This window comes from Bombina bombina, chromosome 5, assembly GCF_027579735.1.
Source record: "Bombina bombina isolate aBomBom1 chromosome 5, aBomBom1.pri, whole genome shotgun sequence".
Taxonomy (NCBI): Eukaryota; Metazoa; Chordata; class Amphibia; order Anura; family Bombinatoridae; genus Bombina; species Bombina bombina.
This window is the reverse complement of record NC_069503.1, coordinates 530096340-530115200: the sequence shown is the minus strand read 5'-3', so window position 1 is coordinate 530115200 and position 18861 is coordinate 530096340. Positions and strand designations below refer to the sequence as shown.

At 42.6% G+C, this 18861-nt stretch overlaps 1 protein-coding gene across 1 annotated transcript in view; it reads left to right on the top strand.

Annotated features, from left to right (window-relative positions):
- The window catches only part of LOC128660548 (TPR and ankyrin repeat-containing protein 1-like), a 327764-nt gene extending 312426 nt beyond the window's left edge, over positions 1 to 15338 (top strand). The window contains 1 exon segment of the mRNA XM_053714460.1: positions 14091 to 15338. Within this exon segment, the coding sequence (XP_053570435.1) occupies positions 14091 to 14197 (107 nt within the window). The 3' untranslated portion in view covers positions 14198 to 15338.
- Positions 15339 to 18861: the final 3523 nt, after the last annotated feature.

The window sequence follows — 18861 nt, the reverse complement described above, 5'->3', positions numbered from 1 at the left end:
GCACTTCCTGTTGGGGAGGAGTTAATATCCCAGAAGTAATGATGACCCGTGGACTGACTACACTACAGGAGAAAGGAATTTATCAGGTAAGCATAAATTATGTTTTCAAATTGACCTCAATGTGCGCTATAAGGGTTGGTTTGTGCACTACAATGCCTTTAAAATTTATAATAGGCTTTTCCAGTCTAGTTGGAATACCTTTAAATATGAAAACCCTTCAAAAAGCCTTGCAGGTCACTTTGTACAATAATCCTGATATATTGGAATAGTTGTTTTCTCTTGTTAAGTGTATTCAGTCCACGGATCATCCATTACTTATGGGATATATTCCCTTCCCAACAGGAAGTTGCAAGAGGATCACCCAAAGCAGAGCTGCTATATAGCTCCTCCCCTCCACGTCATATCCAGTCATTCTCTTGCAACACTCAACATAGTAGGAAGGTGTGAGAGGAGTGTGGAGTTTTTTATACTTATTTATTTCTTCAATCAAAAGTTTGTTATTTTAAATGGCACCGGAGTGTGCTGTTTTTTCTCTCAGGCAGTATTTAGAAGAAGAATCTGCCTGCGTTTTCTATGATCTTAGCAGAAGTAACTAAGATCCACTGGCTGTTCTCGCACATTCTGAGGAGTGGGGTAACTTCAGAAAGGGAATAGCATGCGGGGTTCCCTGCAGATGAGGTATGTGCAGTAAAATATTTTTCTAAGGAATGTAATTGACTAAGAAAATACTGCTGATACCGATGTAATGTAAGTACAGCCTTAAATGCAGTAGTAGTGACTGGTATCAGGCTGATGAATGTATGTGCAGTAAGTAATTTTCTAAGGAATGGAATTTGACTAAGAAAATGCTGTTAATACTGAAGTAATATATGAGCCTTAACTGCAGTAGAAGCGACTGGTAACAGGCTTATGGATAACACTACATAACTTTTAAAATGTATGTTTAAAATGTTTACTGGCATGTTATTCGTTTTTGTGAGGTACTTTGGTGATAAATCTTTTGGGGCATGATTTTTTCCACATGGCTGACGTATATTTCTGCATAGAAAGGTTAACTGAGTTTTCCCACTGTTGTAATATGAGTGGGAGGGACCTATTTTAGCGCTTTTTTGCGCAGTAAAAATTCAGTCACAGTCTTCCTGCTTCTTCCTCCTTGATCCAGGACGTCTCTAGAGAGCTCAGGGGTCTTCAAAATTCATTTTGAGGGAGGTAATCAGTCACAGCAGACCTGTGACAGTGTATTTGACTGTGATAAAAACGTTAATTGTTAAATTGATTATCCGTTTTGGGTATTAAGGGGTTAATCATCCATTTGCTAGTGGGTGCAATACTTTGCTAACTTAATGCATTTTCTGTAAAAATTTGGTTGCTATAACTGATCTGGTTCATTGTTATTTCAACTGTGACAGTTTTTTTTTTTTTTTTTTTTTTTTTTTTTGTGCTTCTTAAAGACGCAGTAGCGTTTTTTATATTGCTTGTAAACTTATTTGAAAAGATTTTCCAAGCTTGCTAGTCTCATTGCTAGTCTGTTTAGACATGTCTGTTTGTTCACTATGTTTGAAGGCTAATGTGGAGCCCCATAGAAATATGTGTACTAAATGTTTTGATGTCACTTTAAATAAAAGTCAGTCTTTATCTGTAAAGAAATTATCACCAGACAACAAGGGGGAAGTTATGCCAACTAACTCTCCTCACGTGTCAGTACCTTCTCCTCCCGCTCAGGAGGCGCGTGATATTGTGGCGCCAAGTACATCAGAGAGGCCCTTACAAATCACTTTGCAAGACATGGCTGCTGTTATGACCGAGGTATTATCTAAATTGCCAGAATTAAGAGGCAAGCGCGATAGCTCTGGGCTAAGGACAGAGCGCGCTGATGATGTGAGAGCCATGTCCGATACTGCGTCACAATTTGCACAACATGAGGACGGAGAGCTTCATTCTGTGGGTGACGGATCTGATCCAGGGAGACCGGATTCAGAGATTTCTAATTTTAAATTTAAGCTTGAGAACCTCCGTGTATTGTTAGGGGAGGTATTAGCGGCTCTGAATGATTGTAACACGGTTGCAATTCCAGAGAAATTATGTAGGCTGGATAGATACTATGCGGTGCCGGTGTGTACTGACGTTTTTCCTATACCTAAAATGCTTACAGAGATTATTAGCAAGGAGTGGGATAGACCCGGTGTGCCCTTTTCCCCTCCTCCGATATTTAGGAAAATGTTTCCAATAGACGCCACCACACGAGACTTATGGCAGACAGTCCCTAAGGTGGAGGGAGCAGTTTCTACTTTAGCTAAACGTACCACTATCCCGGTGGAGGATAGTTGTGCTTTTTCGGATCCAATGGATAAAAAATTAGAAGGTTACCTTAAGAAAATGTTTGTTCAACAAGGTTTTATCTTACAGCCCCTTGCATGCATTGCGTCTGTCACTGCTTCTGCGGCATTCTGGTTTGAGTCTCTGGAAGAGGCCATTCGCACAGCTCCATTGGATGAGATTATGGACAAGCTTAAAGCACTTAAGCTAGCTAACGCATTTGTTTCTGATGCCGTTGTACATTTAACCAAACTAACGGCTAAGAACTCCGGATTCGCCATCCAGGCGCGCAGAGCGCTATGGCTTAAATCCTGGTCAGCTGACGTGACTTCTAAATCTAAATTGCTTAATATTCCTTTCAAAGGGCAGACCTTATTCGGGCCCGGCTTGAAAGAAATTATTGCTGACATTACTGGAGGTAAGGGTCATACTCTTCCTCAGGACAAGGCCAAATCAAAGGCCAAACAGCCTAATTTTCGTGCCTTTCGTAACTTCAAGGCAGGAGCAGCATCAACTTCCTCCGCTCCAAAACAGGAAGGAACTGTTGCTCGTTACAGACAGGGCTGGAAAGCTAACCAGTCCTGGAACAAGGGCAAGCAGGCCAGAAAACCTACTTCTGCCCCTAAGACAGCATGAAGAGAGGGCCCCCTATCCGGAAACGGATCTAGTGGGGGGCAGACTTTCTCTCTTCGCCCAGGCTTGGGCAAGAGATGTCCAGGATCCCTGGGCGTTAGAGATCATATCTCAGGGATATCTTCTGGACTTCAAAGCTTCTCCTCCACAGGGGAGATTTCATCTTTCAAGGTTATCAGCAAACCAAATAAAGAAAGAGGCATTTCTACGCTGTGTACAAAACCTCTTAGTAATGGGGGTGATCCACCCAGTTCCGCGGACGGAACAAGGGCAAGGTTTTTACTCAAATCTGTTTGTGGTTCCCAAGAAAAAGATCATTATCGGTACCTAAGATTTGCCTTTCTAGACAGGCATTACCAGTTTGTAGCTCTTCCCTTCAGGTTAGCTACGGCCCCGAGAATTTTTACAAAGGTTCTGGGCTCACTTCTGGCGGTGCTAAGACCGCGAGGCATAGCGGTGGCTCCGTACCTAGACGACATTCTGATACAAGCGTCAAGTTTTCAAATTGCCAAGTCTCATACAGAGATAGTTCTGGCATTTCTGAGGTCGCATGGGTGGAAGGTGAACGTGGATAAGAGTTCTCTATTACCACTCACAAGAGTTCCCTTCCTGGGGACTCTTATAGATTCTATAGAGATGAAGATTTACCTGACGGAGTCCAGGTTATCAAAGCTTCTGAATGCTTGCTGTGTCCTTCATTCCATTCCACGCCCGTCAGTAGCTCAGTGCATGGAAGTAATCGGCTTAATGGTAGCGGCAATGGACATAGTACCATTTGCGCGCCTGCATCTCAGACCACTGCAATTATGCATGCTAAGTCAGTGGAATGGGGATTACTCAGATTTGTCCCCTCTACTAAATCTGGATCAAGAGACCAGAGATTCTCTTCTCTGGTGGCTATCTCGGGTCCATCTGTCCAAGGGGATGACCTTTCGCAGGCCAGATTGGACGATTGTAACAACAGATGCCAGCCTTCTAGGTTGGGGCGCAGTCTGGAACTCCCTGAAGGCTCAGGGATTATGGACTCAGGAGGAGAAACTCCTCCCAATAAATATTCTGGAGTTGAGAGCAATATTCAATGCTCTTCTAGCTTGGCCTCAGTTAGCAACACTGAGGTTCATCAGATTTCAGTCGGACAACATCACGACTGTGGCTTACATCAACCATCAAGGGGGAACCAGGAGTTCCTTAGCGATGTTAGAAGTCTCAAAGTTAATTCGCTGGGCAGAGTCTCACTCTTGCCACCTGTCAGCGATCTACATCCCAGGCGTGGAGAACTGGGTGGCGGACTTTCTAAGTCGCCAGACTTTTCATCCGGGGGAGTGGGAACTTCATCCGGAGGTCTTCGCTCAACTGATTCATCGTTGGGGCAAACCAGAACTGGATCTCATGGCGTCTCGCCAGAACGCCAAGCTTCCTTGTTACGGATCCAGGTCCAGGGACCCGGGAGCGGCACTGATAGATGCTCTAGCAGCCCCTTGGGTTTTCAACATGGCTTATGTGTTTCCACCATTTCCGCTGCTACCTCGACTGATTGCCAAGATCAGACAAGAGGGAGCATCAGTGATTCTGATAGCACCTGCGTGGCTACGCAGGACCTGGTATGCAGACCTAGTGGACATGTCGTCCTGTCCACCATGGTCTCTGCCTCTGAGACAGGACCTTCTCATTCAGGGTCCTTTCCATCATCCAAATCTAATTTCTCTGAGGCTGACTGCATGGAGATTGAACGCTTGATCCTATCAAAGCGTGGCTTCTCGGAGTCGGTTATTGATTCCTTAATACAGGCTCGGAAACCTGTTACCAGAAAAATTTACCATAAAATATGGCGTAAATATTTATGTTGGTGCGAATCCAAGAGTTACTCATGGAGTAAGGTTAGGATTCCTAGGATATTGTCTTTTCTACAAGAGGGTTTAGAAAAGGGCTTATCTGCTAGTTCGTTAAAGGGACAGATTTCTGCTCTGTCTATTCTTTTACTCAAACGTCTTGCAGAAGTTCCAGACGTCCAGGCTTTTTGTCAGGCTTTGGCTAGAATTAAGCCTGTGTTTAAGACTGTTGCTCCTCCGTGGAGCTTAAACTTGGTTCTTAAAGTTCTTCAAGGGGTTCCGTTTGAACCCCTTCATTCCATTGATATTAAGCTTTTATCTTGGAAAGTTCTGTTTGTGATGGCTATTTCCTCGGCTCGAAGAGTCTCGGAGTTATCTGCCTTACATTGTGATTCTCCTTACCTGATTTTCGATTCAGACAAGGTAGTTCTGCGTACTAAACCTGGGTTTTTACCTACGGTAGTTTCTAACAGGAATATCAATCAGGAGATTGTTGTTCCATCATTATGTCCTAATCCTTCTTCAAAGAAGGAACGACTTTTGCATAATCTGGACGTAGTCCGTGCCCTGAAGTTCTATTTACAGGCAACTAAAGATTTTCGTCAAACTTCTTCCCTGTTTGTCGTGTACTCTGGACAGAGGAGAGGTCAAAAAGCTTCGGCAACCTCTCTCTCTTTTTGGCTTCGTAGCATAATACGTTTAGCCTATGAGACTGCTGGACAGCAGCCCCCTGAAAGAATTACAGCTCATTCCACTAGAGCTGTGGCTTCCACCTGGGCCTTTAAGAATGAGGCCTCTGTTGAACAGATTTGCAAGGCTGCAACTTGGTCTTCGCTTCACACTTTTTCAAAATTTTACAAATTTGACACTTTTGCTTCTTCGGAGGCTGTTTTTGGGAGAAAGGTTCTACAGGCAGTGATTCCTTTCGTTTAAGTTCCTGCCTTGTCCCTCCCATCATCCGTGTACTTTAGCTTTGGTATTGGTATCCCATAAGTAATGGATGATCCGTGGACTGAATACACTTAACAAGAGAAAACATATTTTATGCTTACCTGATAAATTTATTTATCTTGTAGTGTATTCAGTCCACGGCCCGCCCTGTCTTTTTTAAGGCAGATCTAAATTTTAATTAGAACTCCAGTCACCACTGCTCCCTATGGTTTCTCCTTTCTTGTTTTGTTTCGGTCGAATGACTGGATATGACGTGGAGGAGAGGAGCTATATAGCAGCTCTGCTTTGGGTGATCCTCTTGCAACTTCCTGTTGGGAAGGGAATATATCCCATAAGTAATGGATGATCCGTGGACTGAAAACACTACAAGAGAAATAAATTTATCAGGTAAGCATAAATTATGTTATTTCAGATTTCTTTACATCCAGTTGTGTCTTAAAATTGAAGTGCTGGCGCTGAAGCCTTAGTTGCTGAATCCGTAAACCTTCAATCCCCTCCCTATTGCTAACATTAATTTGCATTATTATTGCTAAAAACCATAAAGCTGGTAAAGCAAAAGTCATAGTGCAAAATTTGTACAAATTCTATATAATGGTTTCAGAATTATAAGTATTATATTGAGAATAGGGAGGATCCCCTAAATTATTGACCATTTTGCTTAAAGGGAGGTGAAACCCATTTCCATCTAAAGGGGAGGAGAGTCCACTGCTTCATTCATCACTTGTGGGAAATAAGAACCTGGCCACCAGGAGGAGGCGAAGACACCCCAGCCAAAGGCTTAAATACCTCCCCCACTTACCTCATTCCCCAGTCATTCTTTGCCTTTCGTCACAGGAGGTTGGCAGAAAAGTGTCAGAAGATTCGGAGTAGTCTCTTATGGAGGGTAGTACTCTTCGCTATGGGACTGGAGTTTTAAGTAGTCCTATCAGCCTCTCAGTGAGAGCATGGGTGAAAGGTATAGTCCGGAGATGCAGGGGGAGTTCTTCTGAGAAACCATCCCGACCATATCAATAGCTCCTTAAGCAATTGGCGTTGACAAGTTTCGCTGCCGGCTTTTATTCTCTCAAGACCGTGTCAGGAGCGACACTACTAACCTGTCACACTTGAAGGGCCGTGTTCCTGTTCCACGGCGTTGATTCTGGTAAGATCGTTTTATTATATATATATATGTGATAATGCAAGAAGACAGGGTGACAGTGTGACTCCTTTTATCTGTATAGAATCTAGGGTAATGCCCTTGGAAGGGGGTTATGGAACAGGGGAGTTTTTAATATACAGTACATGATGTGTATTGTGTTTTTTTACTGCATTTGTGTGAGATGAGGCTCTCTCAGTGTGGAACAGTTAGTGCAGGGGCGATCCTGCATGGCACTCCATGTGACCGGTTGTGGCCTCAGTAACTTCCTCTTTCTCGACCTGTGTTCGGAGGAGACGAAAGCTGTTTTTTGTAGTCCGGGTCATAGGATGTGGTGTGCCATTTAATCAATAATCAAGTCCGTAATAAAGGTGCAAGCTATGGAGGGCTCTGATATGTTGGAGGCCGCTTCTGATTCGGAATCGGCTACCTCTAGGCCTCCGTCAGCGGAGGAACCAGATTTCAAATTTAAGATGGAGCATTTGCGTTTCCTGCTGAAGGACGTGCTTCCTACTCTGAAGGTTCCGGAACCGAAACTACCGGAGGAACCTTCGATCCCTAAATTGGATAAGGTTTGCAAGGACAGGGTAGTGTCCCAGGCCTTCCGGTTCCTATCAAAATGGCGAACATGATTAAAAATGAATGGGAGAAACCCTTTTCCCCATTCCAGACGCACAGCTTGAACTGTGAGGAACCGTCCCTAAGGTGGATGGTGCTATCTCCATGCTAAGAGAACGACCATTCCGCTTAAGGATAGCTCCTCTTTTAAGGAACCCATAGATAAAAAGATGGAGTCCATGTTGCGGAAGATGTTCCAACTGACAGGGTTCGTTTTCCAACCGGCGGCAGTCGCTGCGGTGGCTGGTGCGGCTACCTTTTGGTGTGACGCACTATCAGCAATGGTCGAGGTGGAGACCCCCCTTGAGGAAATTTTGGATAGAATCAAAGCCTTAAGGGTAGCGCATTCATTCATCTGTGATGCTGTCATGCAGATTATTCACCTGAATACTAAGACGTCAGGGTTTTCTGTTTTTGCTCGCATGGCTCTATGTCTAAAATCGTGGTCTGCTGACATGACATTAAGTCTCGCTTGCTTTCCCTCCCATTAAAGGGAAAGGTTTTGTTTGGCCCGGGCCTGGATTCCATCATATCTACAGTCACGGGTAGCAAGGGTGTCTTCTTACCTCAGGATAAGAAAGCCAAACCTAAGGGATCTACTTTTCGTCCCTTTCGTACAGACCAGTCTCAGCGCCAGCAGCCTTCCGCAAAATCTGAGCAATCCAAGGGATCTTGTAAGCCAGCAAACTCTTGGAACAAATCCAAGCAAAACAAGAGGCCTGCCGATTCAAAAGCGGCATGAAGGGGCGGCCCCCGACCCGTCCTTGGACCAGGTAGGGGGCAGACTATCTCTATTTGTGGGGGCCTGGAGGGGAGACGTTACAGACCCTTGGGTCCTGGAGGTCGTCGCCCAGGGGTACAGGATAGGTTTCAAATTGTATCCGCCCAGGGGCAGGTTCCTTCTGTCAAACATCTCTTCAAGACCAGAAAAGAGAGATGCCTTCCTGGGGTGTGTGAGGGATCTCTCATCTCTCGGGGTAATCGTCCCAGTTCCTCCAGCAGAAAGAGGTCTGGGGTTTTATTCAAACCTTTTCGTGGTCCCAAAGAAGGAGGGCACATTTCGTCCAATTCTGGACCTGAAAGCCCTAAACAAGTTTTTGTCAGTCCCATCGTTCAAGATGGAGACGATTAGGTCAATTTTGCCTCTGGTTCAAGGGGTGCAATTCACAAGGATCACGTCAAATTTCTAAGGTTCGCCTTCTTGGACCAGCACTTCCAGTTTGTGGTCCTTCCATTTGGTCTGGCGACGGCCCCAAGAGTCTTTACAAAGGTTCTAGGAGCTCTTCTCCCAGTAGCAAGAGCCAGAGGGATTGCGGTGGCTCCGTATCGGGACGATATACTGGTCCAGGCTCCATCCTACAGTCTGGCGGAGGATTATTCGAGAGCTCTCCTCCTTCTACTTCGATCCCACGGGTGGAAGATAAACGAAGGAAAGAGTTTATTGGTTCCCAGCAAAAGGGTGGAGCTCCTAGGTACGATACTAGATTCTTCTGCGATGAAGATATTTCTGACAGAAATCCTCCAGGACATCTGTGGCCAGGTGTATGGAGGTTATCGGGCTTATGGTATCCAGCATAGATGTCATTCCATTCGCCAGGTTCCATCTCAGACCTCTGCAGCTGTGCATGTTGAGACAATGGAACAGCGATCATTCAGATTTGTCCCAACAGATTGGACAGACCGGTGAGGGAGTCCCTATCTTGGTGGACCCGACCGGGGCAGCTGTCTCAGGGGATATCCTTTCTGAGACCATCCTGGGAGATTGTAACCACAGATGCAAGTCTATAAGGATGGGGAGCCGTTTGGGGTGCCAGAAAGGCACAAGGCAGATGGGCTCGAGATGAATCGAGTCTACCTATGAATATTCTGGAACTTCGAGTGATATTCAACGGTCTGAATGCTTGGCCCCCTCTGGGGTCGTCCCAATTCATCAGATTCCAGTCGGATAACATCACTTCGGTGGCGTACATAAACCACCAGGGGAGGACGAGAAGTTCCCTAGCAATGAGGGAAGTATCTCGGATTCTGAAATTGGCAGACTCACAATTGTTTGCTCTCGGCGATCCGCATTCCTGGTATGGACATTTGGTAAGCAGATGTTTTTAGCAGACAGACGTTTCATCTAGGGGAATGGTCTCTCCACCCCAAGATGTTTGCGGAGATTTCAGCAGATGGGGGACGCCAGAAATAGATCTCATGGCATCCAGACTCAATTTCAAGTTACCCAGAGTCAAGTTACGAGCCGCAGTCCAGGGATCCCCAGGTGGAGCTGATAGACGCCTTGGCGGTACCCTCTGACTTCAACCTAATCTACATATTTCCACCGTTGCCTCTGCTACCTCAAGTAGTGTCCCGCATCAAGCAGGAGCAAGCTTCGACTATTCTGATTGCTCCGTCGTGGCCACGAGGGACGTGGTTTGCGGATCTAGTGGTGATGTCGTCATATCGTGGAAGTTACCTTGTCACAAGGATCTGCTAGTTCAAGCTCCTTTTCTACATTAAAATCTAGATTCTCTAAGGCTGACTGCGTGGAGATTGAGCGCCTAGTCTTAGTCAAAAGAGGTTTTTCGGAGAAAGTGATCGACACTCTAATCCAGGCCAGGAAACCGGTCACTAGACGCATCTACCACAAGGTGTGGAGGACATACTTGTCCTGGTGTGAGGAACGAGGATATCCCTGACATAAGGTCAGGGTATCCAGGATTTTGGCCTTTCTCCAGAACGGGCAGGATAAGGGTCTTGCCGCCAGTTCCCTAAGAGAACAGATTTCGGCTTTATCTGTACTGTTGCATAAGAAGCTTGCGGAGCTTCATGACATTCAGTCCTTTGTTCAGGCTCTGGGTAGGGTCAGGCCTGTCTTCCGCAGTCCGGCTCCTCCTTGGAGCTTAAACTTGGTTCTTAAGGTATTGCAGAGGGCTCCATTTGAGCCTATGCTTGCCCTTGACATAAAGGTTCTTTCATGGAAAGTCCTATTATTACAGGCTATTGCATCGGCAGGCAGAGTCTCTGAGTTGGCGGCCTTGCAATGTGAGCCTCCCTACTTAGTTTTTAATTCTGATAAGGCTGTTCTTCGCACTGGATTGGGATTCCTTCCCAAGGTGGTGTTGAGTCGTAACATTAATCAGGAAATAGTAGTTCTTTCTTTGTGTCCTAACCCTTCTTCTTTGAAGGAGAGGTTACTTCATAATCTGGACGTGGTTCGGGCCTTAAAGTTTTATCTTCAGACCACGAAGGAGTTTAGACAGACTTCGTCCTTATTTGTTGTGTATTCAGGGAAGCGCAGGGGACAAAGGGCCTCTGCCACTTCTCTATCTTTTTGGTTGAGGAGTATGATCCGTCTGGCATATGAGACAGCAGAACACAAGACTCCTCAGAGGATTACGGCTCACTCGACTAGGCCTTTAAGAATGAGGTTTCTATGGAGCAGATTTGTAAGGAGGCAACCTGGTCTTCCTTACATACTTTAGCAAAATTTTACAAATTTGACGTCTTTGCTTCGGCGGAAGTAGCTTTTGGGAGAAAGGTTCTGCAGGCTGTGGTGCCCTCAGTATAGGGTCTGCCTTCTTTACCATCCTGTTTTCTTCATTCAGTGTCCTCTAGAGCTTGGGTATTTGTTCCCACAAGTGATGAATGAAGCAGTGGACTCTCCTCCCCTTTAGATGGAAAACATAAATTATGCTTACCTGATAATTTCATTTCTATCGTGGGGAGGAGAATCCACTGCACCTGCCCGTTCTCCGGTGGGCGGACCTACATTTATTTTTGGCACCATTTATACCCTGATATTTCTCCTACTGTTCCTTGTTCCCTTGGCAGAATGACTGGGGGATGAGGGAAGTGGGGGAGGTATTTAAGCCTTGTGATGAATGAAGCAGTGGACTCTCCTCCCCACGTTGGAAATTAAATTATGAGGTAAGCATAATTTATGGGGGGTTTTCCTTTCATGATTCAGATAGAACATGAAATTTTAAACAACTTTAAAAGTTACTTCAATTATCAAATTTGCTTTGTTGATCCACTACTGTGATCTTGCTGAATACATCAGTTGAGCCAATAACAAGAAACTTATAAGTGCAGCCACCTGTCAGCAGCATTGCTGCTCCTGAGCCTACCTAGGTATGATTTTTAAAAAAGAATACCGAGAGGATAAAGCAAAGTAGATAATATACGATTGAAAAGCTGTTCAAAATTCAATGACTTGTGAAAGAAAAAAAATATATATTTTATGTCCCTTTAAGCAAAGATGTCAATAATTTAGGGGATCATCCAAAAGATTAATTTTCACTTTACTTTTCTTTTTTAAATTGTGTTTTGATTTTTGAAGGTGAATAATGTGTTTTATAGACTAGTAAATACCTTGTTTTCCTTCTTAATATGAGGAGAGGCCACGGCTTTATTCCTTACTTGTGGGAAACATATACCCAAGCTCTAGAGGACACTGAATGAAAACGGGAGGATAAAAAGAGAGGCGGACCCTATTCTGAAATACAGAACCTGGCCACCAGGAGGAGGCAAAGACACCCCAGCCAAAGGCTTAAATACCTCCCCCACTTCCCTCATATCCCAGTCATTCTTTGCCTTTTGTCACATGTATGGAGGTAATTGGGCTCATGGTGTCCAGCATAGACATCATTCCATTCACCAGATTCCATCTCAAACCTCTTCTGCTGTGCATGCTGAGGCAGTGGAACGGCGACCACTCAGATCTGTTGCAACAGATTTCTCTGGACAACCGGTCGAGGGAATAGCTCTCTTGGTGGCTCTGCCCAGATCACCTGTCTCAAGGGACATCCTTTTTGAGACCATCCTGGGAGATTGTGACTACGTATGCAAGTCTATCAGGATGGGGAGCTGTTTGGGGTGCCAGGAAGGCACAGGGCCTGTGGACTCGAGAGGAATCTCTCCTTCCGATCAATATTTTAGAACTTCGAGCGATCTTCAATGCTCTGAAGGCTTGGCCTCTTCTGGGTTTGTCCCAGTTTATCAGATTCCAATCAGACAACTTAACCTCGGTGGCTTACATTAACCATCAGGGGGGAATGAGAAGCTCCCTAGCAATGAGGGAAGTATCTCGGATTCTAGAATGGGCGGAGGCTGTCAGCAATCCACATTCTGGGTGTGGACAACTGGGAAGTGGATTTCCTCAGCAGACAATCCTTTCATCCGGGGGAATGGTCTCTCCATCTCAAGGTGTTTGCTGAGATCTGCATCAGATAGATCTCATGGCATCCCGGCTCAATACCAAGGGACAGATTTCGGCTCTATCTGTTTTATTGCACAAGAGGCTCACTAAGCTTCCTGATGTTCAGTCTTTTGTTCAGGCTCTGGCTAAAATCAGGCCTGTGTTTAGATCTACTACTCCTCCTTGGAGTTTAAATCTAGTTCTTAAAGTTTTGCAGAGGGCTACGTTTGAGCCTATGCATGTGGCTGTCATTAAATTACTGTCTTGGAAGGTTCTTTTTCTACTGGCTATTGCTTTGGCGCACAGAGTTTCTGAGATGGCTGCCCTGCAATGTGAGCCTCCTTACCTTGTTTTTAATGTTGATAAGGCTGTTCTTCGTAATGGTTTAGGTTTTATCCCTACGATTGTTTCTGATCGCAACATCAATCAGAAGATAGTGGTTCCTTCCTTGTGTCCTAACCCTTCCTCTTCAAAGGAAGGGTTACCTCATAATTTGGATGTGGTTCAGGCTTTGAAGTTCTATCTTCAAGCTACGAAGGAATTTAGACAGACTTCTTCCTTGTTTGTTGTCTATTCTGGGAAACGTAGAGGCCTCTTCCACTTTTTTATCTTTTTGGTTGAGGAGTCTTATTCGCGTAGCATATGAGACAGCGTGACATAAGCCTCCTCATTCAACTAGAGGAGACTACCTGGTCCTCCTTACATACTATTTAAAAATGTTACAAGTTTGACATGTTTGCTTCAGCTGAAGCAGCTTTTCGGAGAAAGGTTTTGCAAGCTATGGTGCCTTCAGAATAGGGTCCGCCTCTCTTTTTATTTTACCGTTTTCATTCAATGTCCTCTAGAGCTTGGGTATATGTTTCCCACAAGTAAGGAATGAAGCCGTGGACTCTCCTCATATTAAGAAGAAAAACATAAATTATGCTTACCAGATCATTTCCTTTCCTTCTGTATGAGGAGAGTCCACGGCCCCCACCCGTGTTCATTTATACTCTGATATTTCTCCTACTGTCCCTTGTTCCCTTGGCAAAATGACTGGGATATGAAGGAAGTGGGGGAGGTATTTAAGCCTTTGGCTGGGGTGTCTTTGCCTCCGCCTGGTGGCCAGGTTCTGTATTTCCCACAAGTAAGGAATGAAGCCGTGGACTCTCCTCATACAGAAGGAAAGGAAATTATCTGGTAAGCATAATTTATGTTTTTGTTATGCATTTGGATTGTATTTGAGTATTTTTACATTTATTGTATGCACAAATTATTATTTTGTTATACATTTAAAAATATATATTGTTTTGTATGTGTTTTTAGATTTTTTAAAAAGTATTGACTAATAGCACATTTGTTTTTAAATTCACATTAAAAATGCTTATTTAATTTTTTTCTTATTTTTCATTGTTTAATTATTAATGTATGTATTTTCTCAAACCAGGTGTCCAGAAAGAGGCCATGTTTGAACATGAAATTGACTACTTGAGTTTTGATGAACTCAGTTACAAGAAGACAAAGAGGGGCAAGAGGAAAGCTAAACGACACTAATTTTAAAATAAAATATTGAAGTGAAAATGATATAAAGAAACGTAGCAATAAAAAAAAAGTTTGAATAGAATAAAAACTGTGGTAAAGTTTGCCACAAACTTTTTTTCCCCTTTTAAAATATTTTGCTTTTAATGCCCCAAAAAGATTTTTTTTTTAATTTGCAAGTAAAATATAAGTTTAAATTTTCTTGGAATTTTATTTTTTCCCTCCATTTTTGTGTGTTTGCAAGTTAGAAACCTAGCACTGCAGTGTGTGTGTTACATTCCAGGAATCTGTTGCATACGTTTACATGTAACCTTTTCTTAAGTACATGCTGTGTTTAACTAATTTCACTGAATTTCCTAATACTGTTTTTCACAATTAAATTGTATTCAATTTTTTATAACTTCCTGTTTTTTAGACAAAAATGCATACTATAGAATTTAGAAATAGATTTTGCTACACATAACTACATTTTTGTCACAGGACCACCGTTATGATTTTTTTTTTTTTCACATTAATTATATATTTCACATTAAATATTGCTGTTTAGTATATACTTTTCCTTTGCAATCATTGCCACTTTATTTTTTTTAATTTATTTTTTTGTAGTAAACATGTACAAAAGATCCATTCAGTGTTTACATATGTTTAGTAAATATGTATGATGTAAAAAATGAGGTGTTGATTAAATGTATACTGTTAATAAATGATAGTTGAATTTTTTTTCTCTAAGTTGAACAATGTATACATTTTTTTTCCTGAAATCTCATCCATGGAATGTGTTTGTATTACTTAGTGTGGTGCTAACCATTTAAATTTATACATTCAAGTCTGGACCAATGATGTAAAAATAAAAAGTATATTAAAATTAATATTTTAATTAACTTACTGGAATACATTAGCCGTGCTAATTTCATAATGGAAAAGAATGTTTCAGTTGTTTGTTTGTTTTTCTCCATTTATATAAATACACTTTTTTTTTTTTTAACAAAAGTATTCTACATGTGTACTTAACAGCCTTTTATGTACACAAATAGTTTCTGAAGGCCAATTGGAGTAGTTAGAGAATATGCTTTTAAGTTATTTGCGAGTTTGGCATTGTTACATGTTGTAAATTATTTTACTTGTTAAATAATAAAAAAAAAAAACATTGCTAAAATCACTGTGCTAAAGTGTTGTTTTTTTATATATAATTCTATATTTGCAACTTAAAATGACATGCTAGTGAGATGTCTCTAAGCTAATAAGGCATAGGAAGAGGTTAGCAAATCAATTTGAACATATCGATTTTTATTTATCCCTTTGTAGCAATAGTAGCTATAGTTTTTATGATTTTCTTTTTCTCTTTTTTTTTTTATCCTATCATTTTTCACACTGCAACTCTAAAATCTAATTATTTTTTTACCATCAATTTCTACTCTTACGGCTAGATGTAGAGTTTTGTCGGTAAAAAGCCGCGTAGCTAACGCTGCTTTTTTTGCCAACGCACCCTTCCAACAACGCTAGTATTTAGAGTTGTCTGAGGGGCTGCGTTAGGCTCAAAAAAGGGTGTGTTGAGCCTAACTTAGCTCCACTTCAACCCTCAATACCAGCGTTGCTTACGGTAGCGGTAAGCTGGAAAAACGTGATCGTGCACGATATCCCCATAGGAAACAATGGGGCTGAGCTGGCTGAAAAAAAACCTAACACCTGCAAAAAAGCAGCGTTCAGCTCCTAACGCAGCCCCATTGTTTCCTATGGGGAAACACTTTCTAAGTCTGCACCTAACACCCTAACATGAACCCCGAGTCTAAACACCCCTAACCTTACACTTATTAACCCCTAATCTGCCTCCCCCGCTATTGCTGACCCCTGCATATTATTATTAACCCCTAATCTGCCGCTCCGGACACCGCCGCAACCTACATTATCCCTATGAACCCCTAATCTGCTGCCCCTAACATCGCCGACCCCTATATTATATTTATTAACCCCTAATCTGCCCCCCCAACGTTGCCGCTTCCTAACTACACTTATTAACCCCTAATCTGCCGACCGGACCTCGCCGCCACTATAATAAATGTATTAACCCCTAAACCGCCGCACTCCCACCTTGCAAACACTAAAATAAATATTATTAACCCCTAATCTGCCCACCCTAACATCGCCAGCACCTACCTACAATTATTAACCCCTAATCTCCCGCCCCCAACGTCGCCGCTACTATAATAAATTTATTAACCTAAGCAATCTTGGGGGCCGATTTATCATCAGTCTGTCCGATATGATCCGCTCAGCGGATCATGTCCGACAGACATCGATGAATGCCGACAGCATACGCTGTTGACGTTTATCATTGCAGGAGCAGTTCTTGTGAACTGCTTGTGCAATGCCGCCCCCTGCAGATTTGCGGCCAATCGGCTGCTAGCAGGGGGTGTCAATCAAATCGGATTGATGTCCGCAGCCTCAGAGCAGGCAGACCTTTATAACTGCTGTTTCCGGCGAGCCTGAAAGCTCGCGCGGAAACGGGGGATCCATCAAGCTCCATTCGGAGCTTGATAATTCGGCCCCTTGGAGTGCTCTTTCCCAATCCGTAGCAAACTCTTCTTCCTCCAGTTCAAAAGCTGGATATTTAAAAATTCTTAGCCCTCTAGGGACTAAATTGTGTAAAACATAGTTGTCAATTCCCTAGTATCATTCTGGAGTACATCCTCCAATTATTTAAATAGGGCAGGATCTGTTGTATTACTGTTAGAAATATTATGATGCAAGTTTAATAGATCTTTGGCTCTAGACCTATTGTCTCTGGAGATGCAATCCCCAAAATCCCAGATGCCATGACTCCAATCCAGCAGGTCTTACAATCAAAATTATAGATTGGATTCTGCCTTATATATATCCTAACAAGTTGTTCAATTTAAGGCAATGTGAGACCTATTGGATACATGAATTACAAACATTACAACCCAGAGGTCTCAACATTGACATTGATCTCCAAGCATTATGTATTAGTATTGGAATATTTTGATTACAATGCTATTCTTTAGACCAACACTATTGCAAACTGTCATATAATAATACATGCAGTGTACATTCTCAACAAACCCCGTTAATGAATTTATAGCATTTATGATCTATTAGGTGGAAAGAATTTAAAGGGATATGAAACCCAATTTTTTTATTTTATGATTCAGATAGAGCATGCAATTTTAAACAACTTTCTAATTTACTCCTATTATCAATTGTTCTTCGTTTTCTTTGTATCTTTATTTGAAAAATCAGGAATGTAAGCTTCGGAGCTGGCCTATTTTTGGTTCAGACCCTGGGTAGCACTTACTGATTGGTGGCAAAGCTAATGTATTTTTATCTATTGTTCCTGAAAAGCAAAGTTAATGTTATTTTATTGATTGTTCTTGAAAAGCATACTAACTTTGCAGTACCAGTACAACGAAATAAAGTTACTTACTTAATATGGCTTTTTCCCACCACTGCACATTGAAATGCTTTGATTTGACTTTATTTTAGTGAGTGTGAGTTTACTCGCGCTTTTTATCTGTTTGTAATAAATACTTCACTTAGAGGCTTTGCGCTGCTGTTTCTTGTGCTTCTTTCTAGTAATCTTTTCCAGTGGGCAGCATTGATCCAAGTGAAAAGTTTTCCTTTACAACATACTTGGCTTCTACCTTACCCTAAAGAAGGGCGACACATCTGCTTTTCTGCCGCAAACTCCCCAGAGGAAAGACAGGGGGACTTTTATACCAAGTACTGTACGTTTGATTATTATTAGGTTTATTTTACACTATGAGGAACCTATTGACTTTTAGGGGTCGATTTATGAAGCAGCGGATGCTGTTTCCGACGCACTCCGCTTCAGTTCCGCCTGAAGCAGAAGTTAAGAAGCAGCAGTCCTAAGACAACTGCTTCTTAAATCGACCGCCACCTCTAAGGTGGCGGACAGCAATCAGCCCGATCGAATATGATCAGGTTAATTGACACCCCATGCTAGCGAATCTGCAGGGGGCGGTATTGCACCAGTAGTTCACAAGAACTGCGGGTGCAATGATAAACGGCATTTATCGATGTGCAGCGGATATGATACGCTACATCGTATCATATCCGTCCGCACTTTAATAAATTGACCTCATAATGTTTTTATTGCATGTGCTCATATAAATTGTTGCTTTATACTGCACTCTATATTACTTATTACTTTTAAAATACTGTTTTAAAATACCTAAGTGACAGTGAGACCGCACTATCTATTCAAAGAATAGGGCTTGCACACTATCTTTTAATATCTTTATTAAGGTGGGAGTCACTCATAACTGCATAAGCGCTGGTACTGGTTTTTCATAATTAATCAATTCTATCAATTGTAAAGTATTGCCCACGTAATTGCTGTCTAAACAGTTGTTTGTTTGCAAGCTACCTAATGACTCCACCATGTTTAACGTGTAATCATAATGTACACACACGTTTATGTAGTAGTATCCAACATGACATTTGCTCAGTGTACTAGTTTCAGTAGCAGTGTTCTGAGCTACTAATGTTTCAGGGTGTGCATATGGTAACATGCATTGCGCCCCAGGACAGCACATGTATATTGGCGATGGAGATCACTATTCCTGTTCCCTTCTGCACACCCTGCAACATGTATAAGTCATGCATCTATAAAAAGATGGCCGAGGTGTCAAGACTAGGCT